Here is a 21,762-nt window from a genome sequence, read left to right as displayed (position 1 = left end):
CAGCCCCAGGCGTCAGGTTAGCGCCGGTCGCGCTAACACCCACGCACGCACCGTATCCTCCCTTAGTGGTATAGTATCTGAACTGATCAATATCTGATCCGATCAGATCTATACTAGCGTCCCCAGCAGTTTAGGGTTCCCAAAAACGCAGTGTTAGCGGGATCAGCCCAGATACCTGCTAGCACCAGCGTTTTGCCCCTCCGCCCAGCCCAGCCCACCCAAGTGCAGTATCGATCGATCACTGTCACTTACAAAACACTAAACGCATAACTGCAGCGTTCGCAGAGTCAGGCCTGATCCCTGCGATCGCTAACAGTTTTTTTGGTAGCGTTTTGGTGAACTGGCAAGCGTCAGCGGCCTAGTACACCCCGGTCGTAGTCAAACCAGCACTGCAGTAACACTTGGTGACGTGGCGAGTCCCATAAGTGCAGTTCAAGCTGGTGAGGTGGCAAGCACAAATAGTGTCCCGCTGCCACCAAAAAGGAAGACAAACACAGGCCCGTCGTGCCCATAATGCCCTTCCTGCTGCATTCGCCAATCCTAATTGGGAACCCACCACTTCTGCAGCGCCCGTACTTCCCCCATTCACATTCCCAACCAAATGCAGTCGGCTGCATGAGAGGCATTTTTATGTCCTCCCGAGTACCCCTACCCAACGAACCCCCCCAAAAAAGATGTTGTGTCTGCAGCAAACGCGGATATAGGCGTGACACCCGCTATTATTGTCCCTCCTGTCAATCCTGGTCTTTGCATTGGTGAATGTTTTGAACGCTACCATTCACTAGTTGAGTATTAGCGTAGGGTACAGCATTGCACAGACTAGGCACACTTTCACAGGGTCTCCCAAGATGCCATCGCATTTTGAGAGACCCGAACCTGGAACCGGTTACAGTTATAAAAGTTACAGTTACAAAAAAAGTGTAAAAAAAAAAAAAAAAACACAAACAAAAATATAAAATAAAAAATAGTTGTCGTTTTATTGTTCTCTCTCTATTCTCTCTATTGTTCTGCTCTTTTTTACTGTATTCTATTCTGCAATGTTTTATTGTTATCATGTTTTATCATGTTTGCTTTTCAGGTATGCAATTTTTTATACTTTAACGTTTACTGTGCTTTATTGTTAACCATTTTTTTGTCTTCAGGTACACCATTCACGACTTTGAGTGGTTATACCAGAAAGATGCTTGCAGGTTTAGGTATCATCTTGGTATCATTCTTTTCAGCCAGCGGTCGGCTTTCATGTAAAAGCAATCCTAGCGGCTAATTAGCCTCTAGACTGCTTTTACAAGCAGTGGGAGAGAATGCCCCCCCCACCGTCTTCCGTGTTTTTCTCTGGCTCTCCTGTCTCAACAGGGAACCTGAGAATGCAGCCGGTGATTCAGCCAGCTGACCATAGAGCTGATCAGAGACCAGAGTGGCTCCAAACATCTCTATGGCCTAAGAAACCGGAAGCTACGAGCATTTTATGACTTAGATTTCGCCGGATGTAAATAGCGCCATTGGGAAATTGGGGAAGCATTTTATCACACCGATCTTGGTGTGGTCAGATGCTTTGAGGGCAGAGGAGAAATCTAGGGTCTAATAGTTCCCAATTTTTTCAAAAAAGAGTACCTGTCACTACCTATTGCTATCATAGGGGATATTTACATTCCCTGAGATAACAATAAAAATGATTAAAAAAAAATGAAAGGAACAGTTTTAAAATAAGATAAAAAAGCAAAAAAATAATAAAGAAAAAAAAAAAAAAAATAAAAGCACCCCTGTCCCCCCTGCTCTCGCGCTAAGGCGAACGCAAGCGTCGGTCTGGCGTCAAATGTAAACAGCAATTGCACTATGCATGTGAGGTATCACCGCGACGGTCAGATCGAGGGCAGTAATTTTAGCAGTAGACCTCCTCTGTAAATCTAAAGTGGTAACCTGTAAAGGCTTTTAAAGGCTTTTAAAAAGTATTTATTTTGTTGCCACTGCACGTTTGTGCGCAATTGTAGAGCATGTCATGTTTGGTATCCATGTACTCGGCCTAAGATCATCTTTTTTATTTCATCAAACATTTGGGCAATATAGTGTGTTTTAGTGCATTAAAATGTAAAAAAGTGTGTTTTTTCCCCAAAAAATGCGTTTGAAAAATCGCTGCGCAAATACTGTGTGAAAAAAAAAAAAATGAAACACCCACCATTTTAATCTGTAGGGCATTTGCTTTAAAAAAATATATAATGTGTGGGGGTTCAAAGTAATTTTCTTGCAAAAAAAATAATTTTTTCATGTAATCAAAAAGTGTCAGAAAGGGCTTTGTCTTCAAGTGGTTAGAAGAGTGGGTGATGTGTGACATAAGCTTCTAAATGTTGTGCATAAAATGCCAGGACAGTTCAAACCCCCCCAAATAACCCCATTTTGGAAAGTAGACACCCCAAGCTATTTGCTGAGAGGCATGTCGAGTCCATGGAATATTTTATATTGTGACACAAGTTGCGGGAAAGAGACAAATTTTTTTTTTTTTTTTTTGCACAAAGTTGTCACTAAATGATATATTGCTCAAACATGCCATGGAAATATGTGAAATTACACCCCAAAATACATTCTGCTTCTCCTGAGTACGGGGATACCACATGTGTGAGACTTTTTGGGAGCCTAGCCGCGTACGGGACCCCGAAAACCAAGCACCGCCTTCAGGCTTTCTAAGGGCGTGAATTTTTGATTTCACTCTTCACTGCCTATCACAGTCTCGGAGGCCATGGAATGCCCAGGTGGCACAAAACCCCCCCAAATGACCCCATTTTGGAAAGTAGACACCCAAAGCTATTTGCTGAGCGGTATAGTGAGTATTTTGCAGACCTCACTTTTTGTCACAAAGTTTTGAAAATTAAAAAAAGAAAAAAAAGATTTTTTTTTTTGTCTTTCTTCGTTTTCAAAAACAAATGAGAGCTGCAAAATACTCACCATGCCTCTCAGCAAATAGCTTGGGGTGTCTACTTTCCAAAATGGGGTCATTTGGGGGGGGTTTGTGCCACCTGGGCATTCCATGACCTCCGAAACTGTGATAGGCAGTGAAGAGTGAAATCAAAAATGTACACCCTTAGAAATCCTGAAGGCAGTGATTGGTTTTCGGGGGCCCGTACGCGGCTAGGCTCCTAAAAAGTCCCACACATGTGGTATCCCCGTACTCAAGAGAAGCAGCAGAATGTATTTTGGGGTGCAATTCCACATATGCCCATGACCTGTGTGAGCAATATATCATTTAGTGACAACTTTGTGCAAAAAAAAAAAAAAAATAAATTGTCACTTTCCCGCAACTTGTGTCAAAATATAAAATATTCCATGGACTCAACATGCCTCTCAGCAAATAGCTTGGGGTGTCTACTTTCCAAAATGGGGTCATTTGGGGGGGGTTTGTGCCATCTGGGCATTTTATGGCCTTCAAAACTGTGATAGGTAGTGAGGAGTAAAATCAAAAATGTACGCCCTTAGAAATGCTGAAGGCAGTGATTGGTTTTCGGGGCCCCGTATGCGGCTAGGCTCCCAAAAAGTCCCACACATGTGGTATCCCCATACTCAGGAGAAGCAGCTAAATGTATTTTGGGGTGCAATTCCACATATGCCCATGGCCTGTGTGAGCAATATATCATTTAGTGACAACTTTTTGTAATTTTTTTTTTTTTTTTGTCATTAGTCAATCACTTGGGACAAAAAAATGAATATTCAATGGGCTCAACATGCCTCTCAGCAATTTCCTTGGGGTGTTTACTTTCCAAAATGGGGTCATTTGGGGGGGTTTTGTACTGCCCTGCCATTTTAGCACCTCAAGAAACGACATAGGCAGTCATAAATTAAAGGCTGTGTAAATTCCAGAAAATGTACCCTAGTTTGTAGGCGCTATAACTTTTGCGCAAACCAATAAATATACACTTATTGACATTTTTTTTACCAAAGACATGTGGCCAAATACATTTTGGCCTAAATGTATGACTAAAATTGAGTTTATTGGATTTTTTTTAGAACAAAAAGTAGAAAATATCATTTTTTTTCAAAATTTTCGGTCTTTTTCCGTGTATAGCGCAAAAAATAAAAACGGCAGAGGTGATCAAATACCATCAAAAGAAAGCTCTATTTGTGGGAAGAAAAGGACGCAAATTTCGTTTGGGTACAGCATTGCATGACCGCGCAATTAGCAGTTAAAGCGACGCAGTGCCAAATTGGAAAAAGTGCTCTGGTCAGGAAGGGGGTAAATCCTTCCGGGGCTGAAGTGGTTAAAGAGAAGATGCAGAGAGGATTAGGGTTCTTTTGTTGGCCAGAATGTCAAAATAGCAAATTTTCACTTTATTTTTTTTGTAAATAGTTTTCAACAAAAAAAAAGTGGCTTCTGAAACACATACATGTACAATCACAAGATTTGAAACCCAACAGAAAACAGTAATTGTTGTGTGCACAAAGGTTAACCACTTCACGCAAATCACAGTACCTGTACGTCAGTACTTTGACTCTAAATACCGTTGTTATGACAGCAGATAGCTGCCATAACCCTGGTATTTTCAGGAATGGTGTGAGTTTCTCTTTCACATAAAAGTGGTCTCTGCGGCAGATTCGCCACAAGATCACTTTTATTGGTGGCGGGAGAGGCCCCCCTCCCGCTGTGCTAAAGTCTCCGCCGCTTACCAGAGCCGCCGGTAGCGGCGGAAACTATCGCGTCCGCTCCCCTTACTGCCTGGATGCTGAGTGAGGGAAAGATGCTCCATAGCATTGGAGGGCAGAAGGGACGTCAAACCTCACTTCCGCCAAATGCTCTTAAAGGGGATTTTTTTTTTTTTTTATTACATTTTAGTGTTAATATGAGATCTGATGTCTTTTTGAATCCAGATCCATTTAAGAGGTCCTGTCATGCTATGGTATGCTTACATTCCTTGTAATAGGAATAAAAGTGACCCAATTTTTTTATTTTTACACTGTCCTTTAAAAAAAAAAAAAAAAGGTAAAATAAGATTTAAAAAAAAAAACGCCCCGCCGAGCTCACATGCAGAAACGAACGCATACGCAAGTCGTGCCTGCACATTAAAACGATGTTCAAAACACACATGTGAGGTGTCCCCGCGATCGTTAGAGCAAGAGCAACAATTCTAGCACTAAACCCCCTCTGTAACTCAAAACTGGTAACCTGTAGACCTTTTTAAACGTCACCAATGGAGATTAAGTGCCAAAGTTTGGCGCCATTCCACGAGCAGGCGTGACACGTTGGTTATCAATTTACTTGGTGTAACATTATGTTTCGCAAAATAGAAAAAAATTGGGCTAATTTTACTATGTTTATTTTTTAACTCAAAGTGTATTTTTTCCTAAAAAATTTCACTTTTAAAACTGCTGCACAAATATGGTGTGACATAAAGTATTGTTATGACTGCCATTTTATTCTCTAGGGCAGGAGTAGGCAACCTCGGCCCTCCAGCTGTGCTGAAACTTCAAGTCCCATGAGACATTACAAGACCCTGACAATCACAGGCATGTCTCCTAGAGGCAGTGGCATGATGGGATTTGTATTTTCACTACAGCTGGAGTGCCGAGGTTGCCTACCCCTGCTCTAGGGTGTCCGGAAAAAAAAAATTATATTTTTTATATATATAAAATGTTTGGGGGTTCCAAGTAATTTTCTAGCAAAAAAAAACGGATTTTAACTTTTAAACAACAAATCTCAAAATGCGGCGCGGGGCTGAAGTGGTTAAATAACATTCTAAAAGTATTTAACACAACACTTAATATAGGCTTTTTAATTGGGTTGCATTTCTCCTTGATGATTGGGATAGTTTTTCAGAGTCCTAGGAAGGATGTCTACAAACTCTGCTCGGTGCATGAATATTCATGCTAAGTCTGTAAATTCAAACAGTAGAGCAGAAAATAGGAAAGGTGCTAAACACTTTAACAGGAAAAGATATTCACTTGAAATAAAATTCAGGTGAATATCTTTTTCCTGTTAAAGTTCCATTTTCTACTATATAGTTTGAATTAATGGAATTTTTTGGGGGATGTGGTGGAAACTTTACTCTCCCACATCATTGCTTATATAATGCATGCTCAAGTGATGAGAGGTTTCATGTTTGTATAGTAGTCTTCCAAAGAAAAAAAAGCTCTTGCTCTCCAAAAACCTATAGTTGAATTCCAGCTTAAACCCAACTAACCTTAACATTTTTTCAGCCCACTCTAGTTCGGTCGAGGTGATCTTGATCTCCTGCATAAGCTGCAGGGGGGAGGAGAGAGCACAGACAACGGACTGGCCCTAGGAGCTTATGGGTCAAGTCACCTCTACAGGCCAGCCATTGTCAAGCACTCTTCTCTCCCCTGCACGTGACCAGAGTGGGCTGAAAATAGTTATATGCATATTTTTACTCTTTTGCTAGTGTTTGTAAGTGGACCTCTTCTGGAGAAACCAGCTCCACTAATTATATCTTTCGATTTTTCAACCCGCAGTAGTGCATACAGAATAATGCAACATCAGTAAAAACTCGAGAGCTGTACCCAGACTCCACAATCTGGGGACAGCCTGTAATGTTTCCTGCATGGGGAGCTTACCTTGGTGCAATGTGTTGAGTTGCAGGATGCTGGGCAGGTCAAGGATTATGGACCCATTTCTTGAAGGCCTCTTTGGAGGTATGTTCATCATGACAGGCCATGCCTGGGCTTTGCATAGTTAAGTTTCATGGACAGGTAAGACAGGGTCAGCTTGTATTTTTGATCGTTACTCTGTAAAATGGGACGAGTTTTGGAATATGTTCACTTCAGATTGTTACATTTTCAAATGTAAAGTTACCACTCAGATCTCTCAGGTGGGTAACTAGGATACATCACACCGTGTCGCACACTTTACCTAAAGCTTTTATGAGGTACTTGGGCTCTTTCTCCCTCCCTTTTGCCATAGTTATTTGTTGTAGGACGGTCTACATCTGGGTAATCGTGTTCTCCTACTGGACATGCTTGCTCTATGTCCCATACTCTACTTTGTGAGTACCCCACAGGGAAATGCCTTCACTTGTAGTTGCGAAGGAGACCAGGTAAAAGGGAGCCAATTGTAAGCCTCTTTTGAACATTAGGCTATGCCGAAGGCCTGCATATCACTTGACTTCAGAGTGATGATGCATCCCTTGCATTGGAGCAGGAACCAGTTTTAACACTGCTCTTGGCATCTGATGTTAGCTATATTTCAGGTATGTTCTACTTGACAAATGCAAAATTCTCAACTTCTACAGCTGTGGCCAAAAGTTTTGAGAATGACACAAATGTGCATTTCCCCAAGGTCTGCTGTCTCAGTTTTTATAATGGCAATATTCATGTACTCCAGAATGGTGTGAAGAGTGATCAGATGAATTGCAAAATCCCTCTGCCATAAAAATGAATTTAATCCCATAAATACATTTCCACTGCATTTATGAAGAAATCTTCAGGGCGCACAAGAAAGTCCAGCAAGAAGTGCTAGAATGGTCTCCTACAGTTGATTCATCTGCAGTATTGGGTGCAGTGCTTTACTCAAGAATGGCAGCAGGCAGGTGTGAGTGCATCTGCACGCACAGTGAGGGGAAGACTTTTGGAAGATGGCCTGGTGTCAAGAAGGGCAGCAAAGAAACCACTTTTCTCTCCAGGAAAAACATCAGAGACAGACTGATATTCTGCAAAAGGTACAGGGATTGGCCTGCTGAGGACAGGGGTAAAGTAATTTTCTCTGAGAATCCCCTTACTGATTGTTTGGTGCATTTGGAAAAAATCTTGTCTGGAGAAAAGGTGAACGCTGCCAACAGTAAAGCATCCTAAAAAAGTAAAGCATCCTGAGGCCTTTGACACGTATGTAATGCATGTAATTACACTTCAGTATACCATAGTAACATCTGACAAAAAGATATAAAAATACTGAAGCAGCAGACTTTGTGAAAATTAATTAAAATTTGTGTCATTCTCAAAACTTTTGGCCACGGCTGTATGTCACATTTTCTCAAACAGATATAGCCTTACCATCCAGCTCAGCTAACTCAGAAAGCTCAGAAACGCTCTACCTCTTCTACTCCCTTTTCGTAACTAGATTCAGGCCCTGATATGCCGTACCTAGATGGTGAATCAGAGTGGAATGAAGAGAATTTCGAGGCACTGTTGGAGGAAGCAGCAGAAGATTTCTTCCCCCCACTCTGTCACTATATTAAAGAAGGAGCTAAACTTTGAAAAGCTCAATACCTCTGTCCGCAAAAACCTTGGCATTATGCAGGCTTGCTCTCCACCATCTCGTCACGCCCCTTTGGCCTTTAAATGCCTGAAAACATTCCCCGTTCATAAACAGATAGAATGTTCAATCTATGACGCTTGGGTCAGTCCTAAGAAGAGTTGAAAAATCTACCCAGTAGAAAACCTTTGCAAAAATTGGGCTCTTCCTGTGATTGCCCCTGTCATCCTTGTCCTAGTCAAACATCTTACTGTAACTATTAAAATCGTGTTCTGCTGACCAAAAAAGTGAGACAATCGTAAAAGCTCTTTAACCTTGTAGGTCTAGCCCTGCAACTAACTCTTGCTGCTATTTCTGTATGTCAAACTGCAGCTAATTAGTCTCCATGAATAGCCATCGTTACCCTGTTTTTCAGGATAATGCTGTTAGAGCAATTACAAGAACTGCCTTCTGTTCTTTTATGCGTAGATGCACTGGAACGTCATGAAACAAATATTTAGAATGGCTCTAATCTCCATTCAGGTGCACAGAATCCACAGTTGCTAAAGGCTTGGACAGCAGAAGCTTGCCTGTATTGTATACTTTTTCAAAGAAATTATGTGAAGCACTTGACCATATAATCGCCAAAGAGGTCACAGGTAGGAAAGTATATTCCTCAGAGGAAGATGACCAGGCTCCTCAAAAATGTAGAGCACCTGCATGCTCAACCCAGGCTTCACGTCAAAGCCTTCACTCAGCCCTTCCTTTCAGCACAAGACTTGGTGCGCAAATGCCACAAAATCCCTCTCCAAAGCCATCTTCACAATGAAGGAATACCCTAACTCCTAAGAGTGGGGGACGTCCATTGTAGTTTGCCTCACTCTTGGTCATAGATGTCCCAGACCTATGTGTTCAATCAGTGGTTTCAAAAGGGTACAAGATAGTTCAAAACCACCTGCCTTGCCATTTTCTCCTTTCAAAACAAGCCAAAAACTGTGAAAGGATAGTCAGATTTGTAGAAGACCTTGAACAATCTCTTGTCCCAGGCAGTCATTGTACCAGTAACATTACAAGAATTGCTCAAGGGATTAAACACAAACCTTTTTACAGTATCAAAGCCTGGAGGTTCTGTCTTCTTCTAGATTTAAATCCCTTAACAAATTTCCTTCATATTCCAAAGTTTCGAATGGAATCTGCAACGTCATTACTTCTGAGGCAAGGGGTACACATTGTAACTGTAGATATCTAAGATGCATGTTCCTATTTACCCACCTCATCGGTGTTTTTTTTTTTTTGCTTTACAGTGGCAGATGACCACTACCAGTTTGTTGCATTGTCCTTCAGCCTGTTGTCTGATCCCAGATTGTTCACAAAGATCTTGGCATCCTTGGTAGTGCATCCCAGTGACATATTTATCTAGACCAGGGGTCCGCAGACCGGTGCCAGTGTTTGTTGGCGGCCATGCTGCATGGCGGGGGGCTGGCGGCAGCTCCATCACTGTTGGCAGCCACTTGTATTGCTACCTGGGCTCCGCCTCTTGTCTCATCAGCAGCGGGCGGGACCTGTATGTTTGTTGTGCCTCCGGGGCGTTAGGAGAGTAGCTGCCACTTATTGACAGGGTGGAGCTTCACTTGCGCCCCCACTGCTCACCCCCAGCTGTGCAGCAATAGAATATAATAGACCTGCTTTGTAGCCACACAGCAGGGGGGTGAGCGAGTTAAGCTTTGCCCCCTGTCGAGTGGCGACTGCTCTCCTCCTGACACCCCGGGGCACAACAAACACATATAGGACTTGTAAAAACCCACCTTCTCACAGGTGCAAGTTGAGGAGAGATGATTGGATTTAGGGGCCTGGTGATCTGAGGTGCTTGGTGAGCTCTGTGCAGTGATCCACTCTGATAGCGTTTCCATAGGAGTCTTTGTGCAGTCGAAACTCTCTGCTAATGATCTGTAAATACAGATCATTAACAAATAGGTTTGACTGCACAGAGATACCTGTTAAAACCCTATCGGTGAGTGGCATACACCCAGCCCCCATTGCCATCAACCACAACCTGCCCATGACCCCCCCCAATGGAAAAATTGGCTGCACAACTTCAGTCCCTGGCACCAAAAAGATTGGGGACCGCTTATCTAGATGTCCTTCTCCTGAAGGATTAATCTTACAGCTCTTAGCAAATGTATAAAAGACATATCTACTGCTTCAGGCCTTTGGCTAGTTTATTATCACAAAAAATCCTGTTTTACAGCCTTTTCTGCATCTAGAATACTGATCCTAAATATATACCAGGCAAAGGTCTTTTTTTAGGAAAGTTATTTCTCTAGGCTCTCATGCTGCACAAACGAGATGTAGAGAAATCCCATAGTGAGTTTTGCTATGATAGTTCTGGCTTTGAGGGCCTCCTTTTAGGCAGCACCTTTTCCATACAAAAACTCTCCAAGTAAACATTCTAGCAGCAGAAAAAAGTAGGCTCTTTCCTTGGATCAACCCATGCTTCTTTCCTCCCAAACAAAACATGACTTTTCCTGGTTCATCACCAATCACAACACATGCAAGTATGTCAGGCTTGGGGAGGAGTCTCCCAATCTTTGACAATTCAGGGAGCATGGTCAAGAGAAGATGTCGAACTCCCCCCTCCTCTAAAGGGACACTCCATTTGGATGCAGACAGACAATGCCACTACAGTGCCATATAGCAACCATAAAGCGGGCACAAGGAGCCTGGATGCCTTGAAAATATCAAACCAGATTCTCTCATGGCCCATTTTCGCCTCCTCTTTCCAGAGATTTCAGGTTCACATCTGAGGTGGAAAACTGGCAGACGTATTTTCAGCCACTGCTGCATGGACTGGGGGAATGGTGTCTTCATCCAGATGCGGTCATTCTTATCAAAATTGGGGTACTCCTGATGTTAACATCCTAGCCAGCAGATACAAGAAACTACCTCAGTTTGTATTCTGAATCTGGGATACTCTAAGTCTGGCTTTGGATCCTGGTCTCTGTTTAGGCTAATCTATGTCTTCCCTCTAATCAGAATTCTGCCTCACCTGCTCTACAAAATGGATCAAGAAAGAAATAGGATGATTCTTCTGGCACCGAACTGGCCCAGAAGAACCTAGTGTGCAGATATAGTCAGATTTCTTGTTGAAGACACTGGCTTATTCCTAACAGGCTAAATCTCCTATTTTTATGGCCCTTCATTCCACCCTGATGTAGTCTCTGGCTTTAATGGCATGGCTGTTTAAACCCAGGTTTTAAAAGACGGGGGTTACTCAGTCTGTGATGCTTACCTTGCTGAAGGCAGGAAAAGTTGCTTTCAGGGAGATTTATCATACCCTGGAATATTACTGCTCCTGGTGTAAGCACAGTCACCATAGCATCTCATAATATTTCCTCCCTTTCTGTCAAGATCACTAAAACAACCATCAATACCTCACTTCAAGCCAGGCTGCTAGGCTTAATCCTGGACTCTAACCTCTCCTTTCATTCCCAACTCCAGTCACTGTCCAAATCTTGCTGCATTTAACCCTGCAACATTTCTAAAATTTCCAAATGACATCTCCAAGCTACTCATTCGTATGCTTTGCTATCTTTCATCTCAGCTACTTCAATTCATGCCTTGTTAGACTGAAGAGAGGAGAGTTTATATAGGAGGTAGACTAATGCTGGCTCAATGAATATTTATAAACAATATAAAAAAGCCATCGATGAACAGATTTCCTGTGGAATCAAAGCTAATCAGGATGGATGCCCCTTTTAGAACATCCGTGCCAAATCATTTGTCTGCATTACAACAATGGGAAGTTTGCTCCGATCCATTACAATTAGTTCCCGAAAAATGATAAAGAATGGTCTTTTACTTTAAAAAAAAAAGTTTCCCCCGGTCTGGGCTAAATCAGAGGTAGGCACACATTTGTTTACATCCGCCTGCCCTTAAACTTGCATGGAGAATTCTGATCAGGTTTGCTTGGAAAACTGACAGGTGGACCTTATCCGCTAATGTGAAAGGGGCCTAAACACCCTCTTCCCTTCTCTCAAGACCACCTGCTTTCTAGCTCCCTCAAAATCATAAGCTTTGTATTATGTAAAGTGCTTCTAAAGTCAACACGTTTTTTAACCACTTCAGCCCTGGAAGGATTTGCCCCCTTCCTGACCAGGCCATTTTTTGCGATATGGCACTGCGCCGCTCTGTCTGACAATTGTGCGGTCGTGCGACGCTGTACCCAAACAAAATTGATGTCGTCCCCCCCCCCCCCCCCACAAATAGAACTTTCTTGTGGTGGTATTTTATCACCTCTGCAGTTTTTGCTTTTTGTGCTGTATAGAAAAAGACCGACCATTTTGAAATATACACAATATTTTGTACTTTTTGCTATAATAAATCTTCCTCCAAAAAAAGAAACTATTTTCTTCATCAGTTTAGGCCGATATGTATTCTACATATCAATAATCGCAATAAGCGTATATTGATTGGTTTGCGCAAAAGTTATAGCGTCTACAAAATAGGGTATAGATTTATGTCATTTTTATTTATTTTTTTTACTAGTAATCGCGGCGACCTTCGATTTTTATCGGGACTGCGACATTGCGGTGGACAGATCGGACACTTTTGACACTTTTTTGGGACCATTGACATTTATACAGCGATCAGAGCTAAAAATAGCCACTGATTACTGTATAAATGTCACTGGCAGGGAAAGGATTAACACTGGGGGACGATCAAGGGGTTAATTGTGTTCCCTAGGTGTGTTTCTAACTGGGGGGGGGGGGTGACTGACGAGGGAGAAGACATATAGTTGTTCCTACTTAGTAGGAACACACGATCTGTCTCTACTCCCCTGACAGAACCGGGATTTGTGTGTTTACACACACAGATTCCCGTACACGTTCTGTCAGGAGAGATCGCGGGTGCATGGCGGACATTGCGCCTGCCGGGCATGTGCATTGGCTTCGGGGACACACTGCAGGTGCGCGCCTGCCGTATCGTCTTTAAGAGCTGGTGTATAGCTATGGCGATTTGCGCAGCCGTGCCAACCAGTATAACTGTGGCGGCTGGTCAGCATCCGGTAAAAGTATATCTAAAGCTTAGTTTTTCAAAACAAAAAAAGTCATACTTGCCACCTCTGTGCAGTTGGTTTTGTACAGAGTGGCCCCAGTCCTCTTCTGGGTTCCCTCAGCTGTGCTCCTGGCTGCTCCTTTTGAGTGCCCCATTAGAGAGCCACTCTCCCTCAGGGCAGTCGTGTGGGCGCGCTCCCATGTCCTGCTGCGTCTATTGATACAGACAGCGGGACTCGGCCACACCCCTGGCTTGCGCGTCATTGGATTTGATTGACAGCAGCGGGAGCCAATGGCTGCACTGCTATCAATCTATCCAGTCAAGACCCGACACCGGCTGGAAAGACTGGGTTCCATTAAGTAAAAGGGGGGCTTTGGGGGCCATCTGCATCACAGGAGGTTTTTCACCTTAATGCATAGAATGCATTAAGGTTAAAAATCTCAAGGGTTTACAAACCCTTTAATGCATTCCCTGCTTTAAAGGGGCTGTAAAGGTGGAAGGTGTTTTTCCTTAATGCAATCTGCATTATGGTAAAAAAACACCTTTGATCAGGATCTCCCCCCTCCAGCACCCTTAAATACTTACATCAGCCTGATCTCAATCCACTGCTGTGCCCCAAGAGCAGTGGCTCTCTCTGCTCTGTCTCTCCCCTCACTGGTCATAGAAGCAGATACAGGAGCCATTGGCTCCACCCTGGCTCAGGCTAGAGCCCTGAGCTTTGGTGGGGGACACCAGAAGAGGAGGATCCATTGCACAGAGCAGTTAAGTATGACATGTTTGTAATTTAAAAAAAAAAGTTTATCTTAAGGTGAATAATGTTCCACCACTTGCACCTTCCCTCTGGGTGGGGCATCCCAGAGGAGGGGGTTCGGGCCACTCTATGTAAAAACATTTTGGCAAGTATAAAATGCTTTTATTATTTTAAGAAAATACAAAAGGAGCCTTTACAACCGCTTTCTTATTAAGTTATTGTATTGTCTCCTTTTTATGTTGTAAAGCCAGCAAAAACTGTTCGTGCTATAGAAATCATTTATAACAGTAATACAGATTTTTGTGCTTAGTTTGTAGTTCTTGAATATTCTCTGTCTCACCTACATGACAACTTCTTTTGTTTCCTTCAGCGAAGCCCTTTGGGAAGTACAATCTTGAAGGTGAAACTTATTGACATGGGAGAGCCTAGAGCCTTGCTGGCTACAGCCCTTTCCCCTCCTAATGTTTCTGACATTGAACGCACTATACTTTTGCTCAAGGAGGTAAGTGTCTGTTCAATTCAAAAGGGCAGTGTATGAAAAAAATGTTCAACTCTTTCACAGGCAGATATATATTATATATTAAAACCAATTCACAATACTACTGGAAAGTAGGAAAATTGGGATTGAAAGAACAGTAAGTAGCTAAAGATATTTAAAGCAGAACTGTGACCAGCCTATAGAATCTAAATATTTTATATTTTCTTAGCAAGCAGTATATACACTTTTAACACAAGTTATCTTTAATTTTTGCAGCTGCTGTGGAGTCATTCGTCCTTAAAGTGGTTAACGATCACCTTGTAAAACACTTTCAGTTTACAGTAGAAAAAGGCAAAACCTTTGTGTATAGATTTAAAAAAAAAAAACATTAAATGCCTTTTTTCTCTTCTTTTTTTTTTTTTTTTTTTCACAGTCCCTCTGTACTCGGCTGCATAAGAGCTGGAGGAGGAGAAGCAGCAGCAGCACACTGAGCTTTCCAGCGAATGACTGTGCAGTGGTGGCATGTCAGGACAAGTCTGATTATTGGAGGGGAGCATACTGAGTTCCCAATATAGCTAGAGAACTGACCATGCTGTGCTCTCCTGCTTAGGGTGGTCAGTTTTTAATAAAGCAGAGGGACTAGCAGGGATACCACGGATTTCACACAAAGGAAGCAATACAAAGAGAACAGGATACTCCTACAAGTACATGGTACAGCAGGCACATATCAGTAATATTAAATGTTGGGGTAACAAACACTTTAATTTTCCATTAAAGGCAATAAAGTGGGTTCAAGTCTAGTTTTAGCACCTTATTCTCTCCTGGTGCAGCTGAGTGTAAAATATCATCATTGCAGAGGCTGTGGGTTGAGGGCTGTGCTTCATTTTTTAAAATAACTTTTACATATTCCTAGTCAAAGTAAACGTCAAACACAGTATGGCCACCTTTATTTCACATTGTATTTTCTAGCAGGGCCATATTTGCCACCAGGTTTGAAATATTGTTTTTTTTTTCTTTTTTTATGTCCTTTAATTCAAACATCCTAGACCGAGGATCAAAAAAAATTCTGCTTCTATCAAAACATGTAGCTTTTCCTTGTTGACCCAATGGCGCAACTGCATTTTAGATTTCTCTGCTCTACAGCAGTCTGTACTTAAAAATGCTTGTGGTTTTCTTATCAACTCTATCTGGATCCTTATTACAAAGTAGTTTTGGTTGAATATATTATTGTAGCCTATCATCTTTAATTTTTCTAAGCTTTATTGTCTTCAGCTGATTTGGAGAAAAGCAGTTACTAGGCCCATCTGGTCCCAGTTGTTTGACCCCTCTAGATTTTCTTCTTTACTAACCCTTTTCTTTTTTGCATTATTAGCATTTGGATTGGGAATCATTTTTTTCCATGCCATGTTCCTGCTCAGCCAGGATGGTGGCAAGTCAATTTAGTTTTCATCTTTACTCTTGACAGCTACCACTTGACCTTTCTACATCTTCCAGAGTTTTACACAATGTAAAATGTAGACATTAACAGGGCTTATGGATTTGCCCACCTTACATTAGGGAATTCCCATTGGTCATGTGTGTCGGTTAATGAACAGCTAGAAAAGTGTGTGTCTTTGTACTTGCCTTCATTTTAAGATACAGATCCCACACTTGATTCTAATTCAATTTGATTTTTCAACCGTTTTATTTTCTTTTTGAAGACCTTGATAACTTAATTGTACAATACAGGAGTTTACTCATAGACTGGGTTGTATGCTGCTACCTTCAGGTGATTGGAGACTGGCACAAGCTTTGCTTGGTCATTGCTTCTTGTCCCCCCATAACTCTGAATGCTCTTTGAGGTTCCATATTTTTTCTAGTGTTCTTAGGTGATGAATGCCTTCTCCTCTTTGAGAGGCATTTCCTACAATATTTTCACCAGATTTAATCACCTTCCTTGACTGACTTTAACTGTTTACTACTTTTGTGGGGTATGAGCAATTTCAAGATCAAATACCCTCGAGCACACCTTGGGAACGTTACCCAGACCCTGTGGGTTGTGTTGGTCTATGTTTGCTTCAGGCACTGGATCCTGTGTTCAGCGCTCAACTTGGCATGTGGTGCAGAAGTGTAGTTAGCCGCAGGATGCTATAGAGGTCCAGGGCAATGAGGCAATCCTTTGACACCCAGACCCATAGTCCCTTTCAGAGGGTATGCACCACCATGATGGGCAAAGCTTGGACCCTGGATGGGACCAACAGTGGGGACAAGGTAAGACAGGATTCCCCTGTACTGTTTTCATGTACTGTTTCCTGGCTTTCATGTCTTGATGGATCTGTAGTATACACTACATCCTTATCCTAGAGCAGTGTTCGCCAACCTTTGGACCTCGTGGACCACTACACTTACGATTTTGAATCCCGTGGACCACTAACATGAATTCTACATGCCTTATACACACAATGCTCCGGCTGTCTGCCCCCTCCCCCCATCACACTGCTGCCTTATACACACATTGCTTCCTCTGGGTAACAATAGCAATCTTATTGCAGTGATCTCTCCTGTTGTACTATTGTGTTTTAACAGTGGGACCGCCATCGGTTGCAAGCATTTTCCAGCATGCCTGTTTGGCAGACGCTGGTCGTGAGACCAGATTCTGTCGGACATGGAGCTGTACACACGGGCTGAAAGTCGACTACTGTCTACTAATTGGATGTTTCACAGATGAGGTACTTGACCACCAACTCTGTGTTCTAATCTTTTGCTTGTTCTGAGCAACCTATTCCTGCAGTAGAAAAAACGAATTTTCTTGGCGATCATTGATGGAAACTGATTCCACACCTCTGTATTATTGATCTTGGTACTTCTTTTCTATACAGTTGAGGCATGCTTGGGAGTAGGAGGTGCTATTGTTCGCTGGCTATATTTTTACAGGGTTTCAGTGTCCAAATTCTGTATGTCTACAGCAGTGGTCTCCAAACTGTGGCCTAAGGGCCAGATGTGACCCTTTGCTTTTATCCTCCCTTGGGGCATTATTACTTTCCTACTGTCTGCAACAGTGGGGCATAATTCCTGTCACTGACACCGACAATGGGGCACTAGTCCTCTCACTGACACCAATTATGACACACTATTCCTCCAACTGATACCGATGATGGGGCACGATTTCTCCCATGAATACCATTAATAAGGCACTATTTCTCCCACTGATACCAACAATGGGGCACCATTTCTCCCACTGGTACCAACAATGGGGCACCATTGTGCCTGCTGGCACCAAGGCTGGGGCACCATTGCGCCTGCTGGCACCAAGGCTGGGGCACCATTACGCCCTCTGGCACCAGTCCACCCCTCAAAAGTTTGAAGGACAGTAAACTGACCTTTTGGAGATCCCTAGTCTAAAGGATACAAAGAGGGAACACTTTTAAGCATAGCCTTTGTAATATGGTTCAAAGTTGTAACAAAGTGTATTTCTCTGACCTTCTTAAAGCGGAGTTCCACCCAAAAATGGAACTTCTGCTTTTCCGGTTCCTTCACTTCCTGATTCCCGTACTGAAGATGCCGCCACCTGCACCCAGGAGCTGAGGGACAGATCGGCTTCGGTTGAGGACATCGCGGGCACCCTAGACTGGTAAGTGTCCTAATAATAGTTTAATTATTTTAATAATTTTTTTATTTTTGTGGCGGAACTCCGCTTTAATATGCTGTCGTCATGCTTAGGACAAGACTGCATGCAGGCTTAGAGTGGTTCACTGCTGTAGTGTGGATCCCGCGTTCCAGTCAGGAGGCTGTGTTCTGAACAGGTTAGGGATCCTCTGTACTGATGGTTGGACATTCCTCTTTTGCACCAGTTCACTGGCTGTTATCGAGTCAACTGAAGATTTGCATAAAGCCGCTGTAGTGCTTTTAAGCATTTAGGTGTGAGATTGGCAGCAAAAACCGTGTCTTTCTGCTGGTCATCTTTCTACAACTTCCTGGATTTCCTGCATTCTTCGCAACTTCTCCTCCTGCGTTTCACTTTTTTTCTAAGGACTTCAAGTCCCATTGTACTCTGTAGTTCAAAAGGCAGGCTCTTTGAAATGTGTAACGCAGTAATGGCTATTCACATGACATAGTTTAATACATGTCACAGAATTCAAGTGAGTACATGTGTGGGGATCGTCACAAAATTTTCAAAACTTCAAGATTGTTGATTTAGAAGTAGGCTAGTAGAAATAATTGAAAAACAAAATGTGGAAATTAAAATGAGCTTACTTCTTGACCATAGATATGCTTTAATGTCTTTGCTTTCTTTTAATTGGATATATTTTATTGTACATTTGTTCTTGCATTATAAAGGTAGGTGCTTTGGCAGTCAGTGGAAAGCAGGAAGAGAACCCATATGATGGTGAGCTCACGTACTTGGGGAGAGTTCTGGCCCAGTTACCTGTTGATCTTCAACTTGGAAAGCTCATTGTCCTTGGCCACGTTTTTGGATGTCTGGATGAGTGTCTTATTATTGGTACGTGCTAAAGCTTGATTAAAGATGCTACCTCAAGCTGTTGTCAGATTGATATTGCTTGTTTGTAGTGCTATTACAGTAATACCTCGGATTGTGAGTAAAGCGGTTAACGAGCATTTAGCAATACGAGCATTTTTCTTTTCTAAATGCTGACTCGGTTTGCAAGCGGTGTCTCGCAAAACGAGCAGGATTCAAACCTCTGCAGTGTGCAGTACCACATTTGGTCAGAGGTGCGGGGCACCGGTGACATTCGGAGCTGCTTGGATGCACTCGGAAACACTCAGTTTCGGAGCCTTTCTGAGTATTTCCAAGTACATACGAGCGGTTTCCAGCGCCCCCCACCTCTGGCCACATGCGTTACTGCATACCATAGAAGTCACTGAGTTTCCATTGACTTCTATGGGGAAACTCTGTTTAATATACAAGTGCTTTGGATTACAAGCATTCTTTTGGAACAAATTATGCTCGTAATCCAAGGTACTACTGTTTGTTTTTTTTAATTTTTTTTTTCTAGGGGGTTAAGCCCAATTTCTCTTTCGTTCATTGACGGACACAGCTCCATTCTCTTGACAGTAGGGTTATATCTTCCTCCTTTCAGGAGAGACTAGGCAGAACATGCATTGCATGTGAAAAAAAACAGAATTGTACAGTTCCGCCCAGGGGATGGTCCCTCTGATATAACCCCTCAGCCTGCCTCCTGCAGCTCAGTTTTTTTTCTGCCTAGCAAAGGAGAAGGACCTAGGCTCCCTATCTGGACCATTGTTCCTGTGGGTTTTTTCTGGATTTTGCCTTTTTGCGCAGGATTTTAAGATCCTGCGATCTATCAACAGCCGGCTGGGTAACAGGCTGGATAAATATAGATCCTTGTAGTCTCCCCAGCCTGGCCATCGAGCGTGTGCAGGCCCTAGCTACGCACTGGGTCGGCCACGACATGCCCCTCAGGCTCCAGGGGTGGCCGGTGAACTCCAAGCTCCGGGGCACACATATGACCAGACTACAGATGTCTTTGTCACAGTGTGCCGTGGCCTGCAGCCACTCCGTACTGCTCGGTTGTGGGTCTGTGATGGGATGTCCCCAGCTTGTCCGGAGGGTAAGTACAGCTCTTCCTGTCTCGGCAGGACTGAGCAGCTGGGCATTCCCTGGGAGGTCGATTAGGGGGGTCCCTCTTCTCCCTTTCTTCTCTCCCTGTCCCTGTTTTTTGTCCCCCCCCCCCCGTGGGGGATGCTGCAGACTATCGGTATGTGTACCTGGGCAAGGGTCCTCCGGGGGGGGCTGTTATCTCTGGTGGGGGGCTGTGCTGGCTGTCTGTGTCCCTGATACTGTTTCTGGGTGTCTGTGGGCTTCTGTGTGCTGCCACCATAGCGCTGTTCGGTGCCATTATCTAAGTTCATCCCTGTGTACAGTTGTGATGCCGGCGTGGGTGGGTGGCGTCTGTTTTCCCGGAGCTCGGGGCCATTTTCCCTGTTTTTTGTCCTATGTACAGGACGCCCCGCGGCCATTTTCTTGTAGCCTGCCGCGCTTTTTCCCCACACAGCGCTGTTCCCTGGGCTCAGAACAGTGCAGTTTTCGTTCCAGGACACCTGTGCATTCTCACAGGATACAGCCAGCAGCAGCAGCACGGCACAACTCTTGGTCAGGGTGGTGAGTCCTGTGGTGGGAACCCCTCAGTCTGTAGCAGCTAGGAGGGGGTGGGACTATACACCTTGTCCTAAGTCTCCAAGGGTGACAGACAGGAAGGGTCAGCATGGTGTCAGAACCTGGCATTTCTTCCCCAGATCTCCCTGCAATTGCAACTGGCTCACCTGCAAGTAGTGCGGTGCCTTTGGACGCTTTGTCGGCGGTCCTTGAATCGTTCGTTGCCAGAGTGGAGACGGTGTGCAGGCGCAAGGGGGTAAGAAACAGCCCCTGACGAGACCCCCCCCCCCTCGTCCTCCAGACTCAGGCCCCGCAGTGACTGGCGGCCCCTGTTCTGATCAGAAGATGCTGACCAGGACCGATCGGACAGTGAGGATGATTTCGTGTATGGGTCCGCGCAGGAAAAAGCGCTAGTTGGAGCACTTATCACCGCTGTGCGTGATACCCTGAAAATACAGGATGCGGCTGGATCCTCTGCCGAGGTGGCGGTCCCTTTTGGGTCCCGTTAGCCAGCCCGTACACCTAAGGTGTTTCTGTATCTGACTTGCTTTGATAAGTTCATATACTAGGAATGGGTAGCCCGCAACGGACCTTTTCGGTCCCAAAACGAATGGCGGTGCATTACCCCTTTGAGGAGAGCCTTCTTAAGAAATGGTCGGCTCCCCCGGTTGTGGAACCCCAGTGTCCAGGTTAAACAAAGTAACCACGATCCTGGTAGAAGGGACTTTTGCATTTAAGGATCCTACCGACAGGAGGGCCGAGGCAGTGGCTCGATCCATCTTTACGGTAGCGGGGTCAGCGCTATGACCAGTACTGGCCACTGGCCACGGCATTAGTGTCGCAGACCCTTACTGAATGGGCGAAACTATTGCACCGTGAATTGGAGAAACAGCAGTCTGCTCCTGTCTGCGTGGAACTAGCAGACCAATTGGTGCAAGGCCTTAAGTATGTCTGTGATGCGGCCCTGGATACACTTCCCTTGCTTTCCAGAGCATCAGTATCAGCAGTGGTGCTGCAGTGCTTGATATGGCTGAAATGCTGGTCTGCGGACCAGGCATCTAAAAAAAAAAAAAAAAAAAAAAAAAAGCCCTGACGGATTTGCCTTTTCTTGGTGAACGGCTTTTTGGAGCCTCGCTAGATGACATTATTAAGAATGTCAAGGGTGCGAAGAGCACTTTGCTACCACAGTCCAGGAAGGG

General features: G+C 43.8%; 1 protein-coding gene across 1 annotated transcript in view; it reads left to right on the top strand.

Moving 5' to 3' along the window:
* The window catches only part of TDRD9 (tudor domain containing 9), a 393,320-nt gene that overhangs the window by 233,855 nt on the left and 137,703 nt on the right, over positions 1–21,762 (top strand). Inside the window, exons 16-17 of the mRNA XM_073609957.1 lie at positions 14,341–14,472; positions 18,766–18,928. Of these exons, the coding sequence (XP_073466058.1) occupies positions 14,341–14,472; positions 18,766–18,928 (295 nt within the window). The remainder of the gene's footprint in view (positions 1–14,340; positions 14,473–18,765; positions 18,929–21,762) is intronic.

This window comes from Aquarana catesbeiana, linkage group LG13 (assembly GCF_042186555.1).
Source record: "Aquarana catesbeiana isolate 2022-GZ linkage group LG13, ASM4218655v1, whole genome shotgun sequence".
Lineage (NCBI taxonomy): Eukaryota > Metazoa > Chordata > Amphibia > Anura > Ranidae > Aquarana > Aquarana catesbeiana.
The sequence above is the reverse complement of the archived record's forward strand: the minus strand, read 5'-3'. Positions and strand labels throughout refer to the sequence as shown.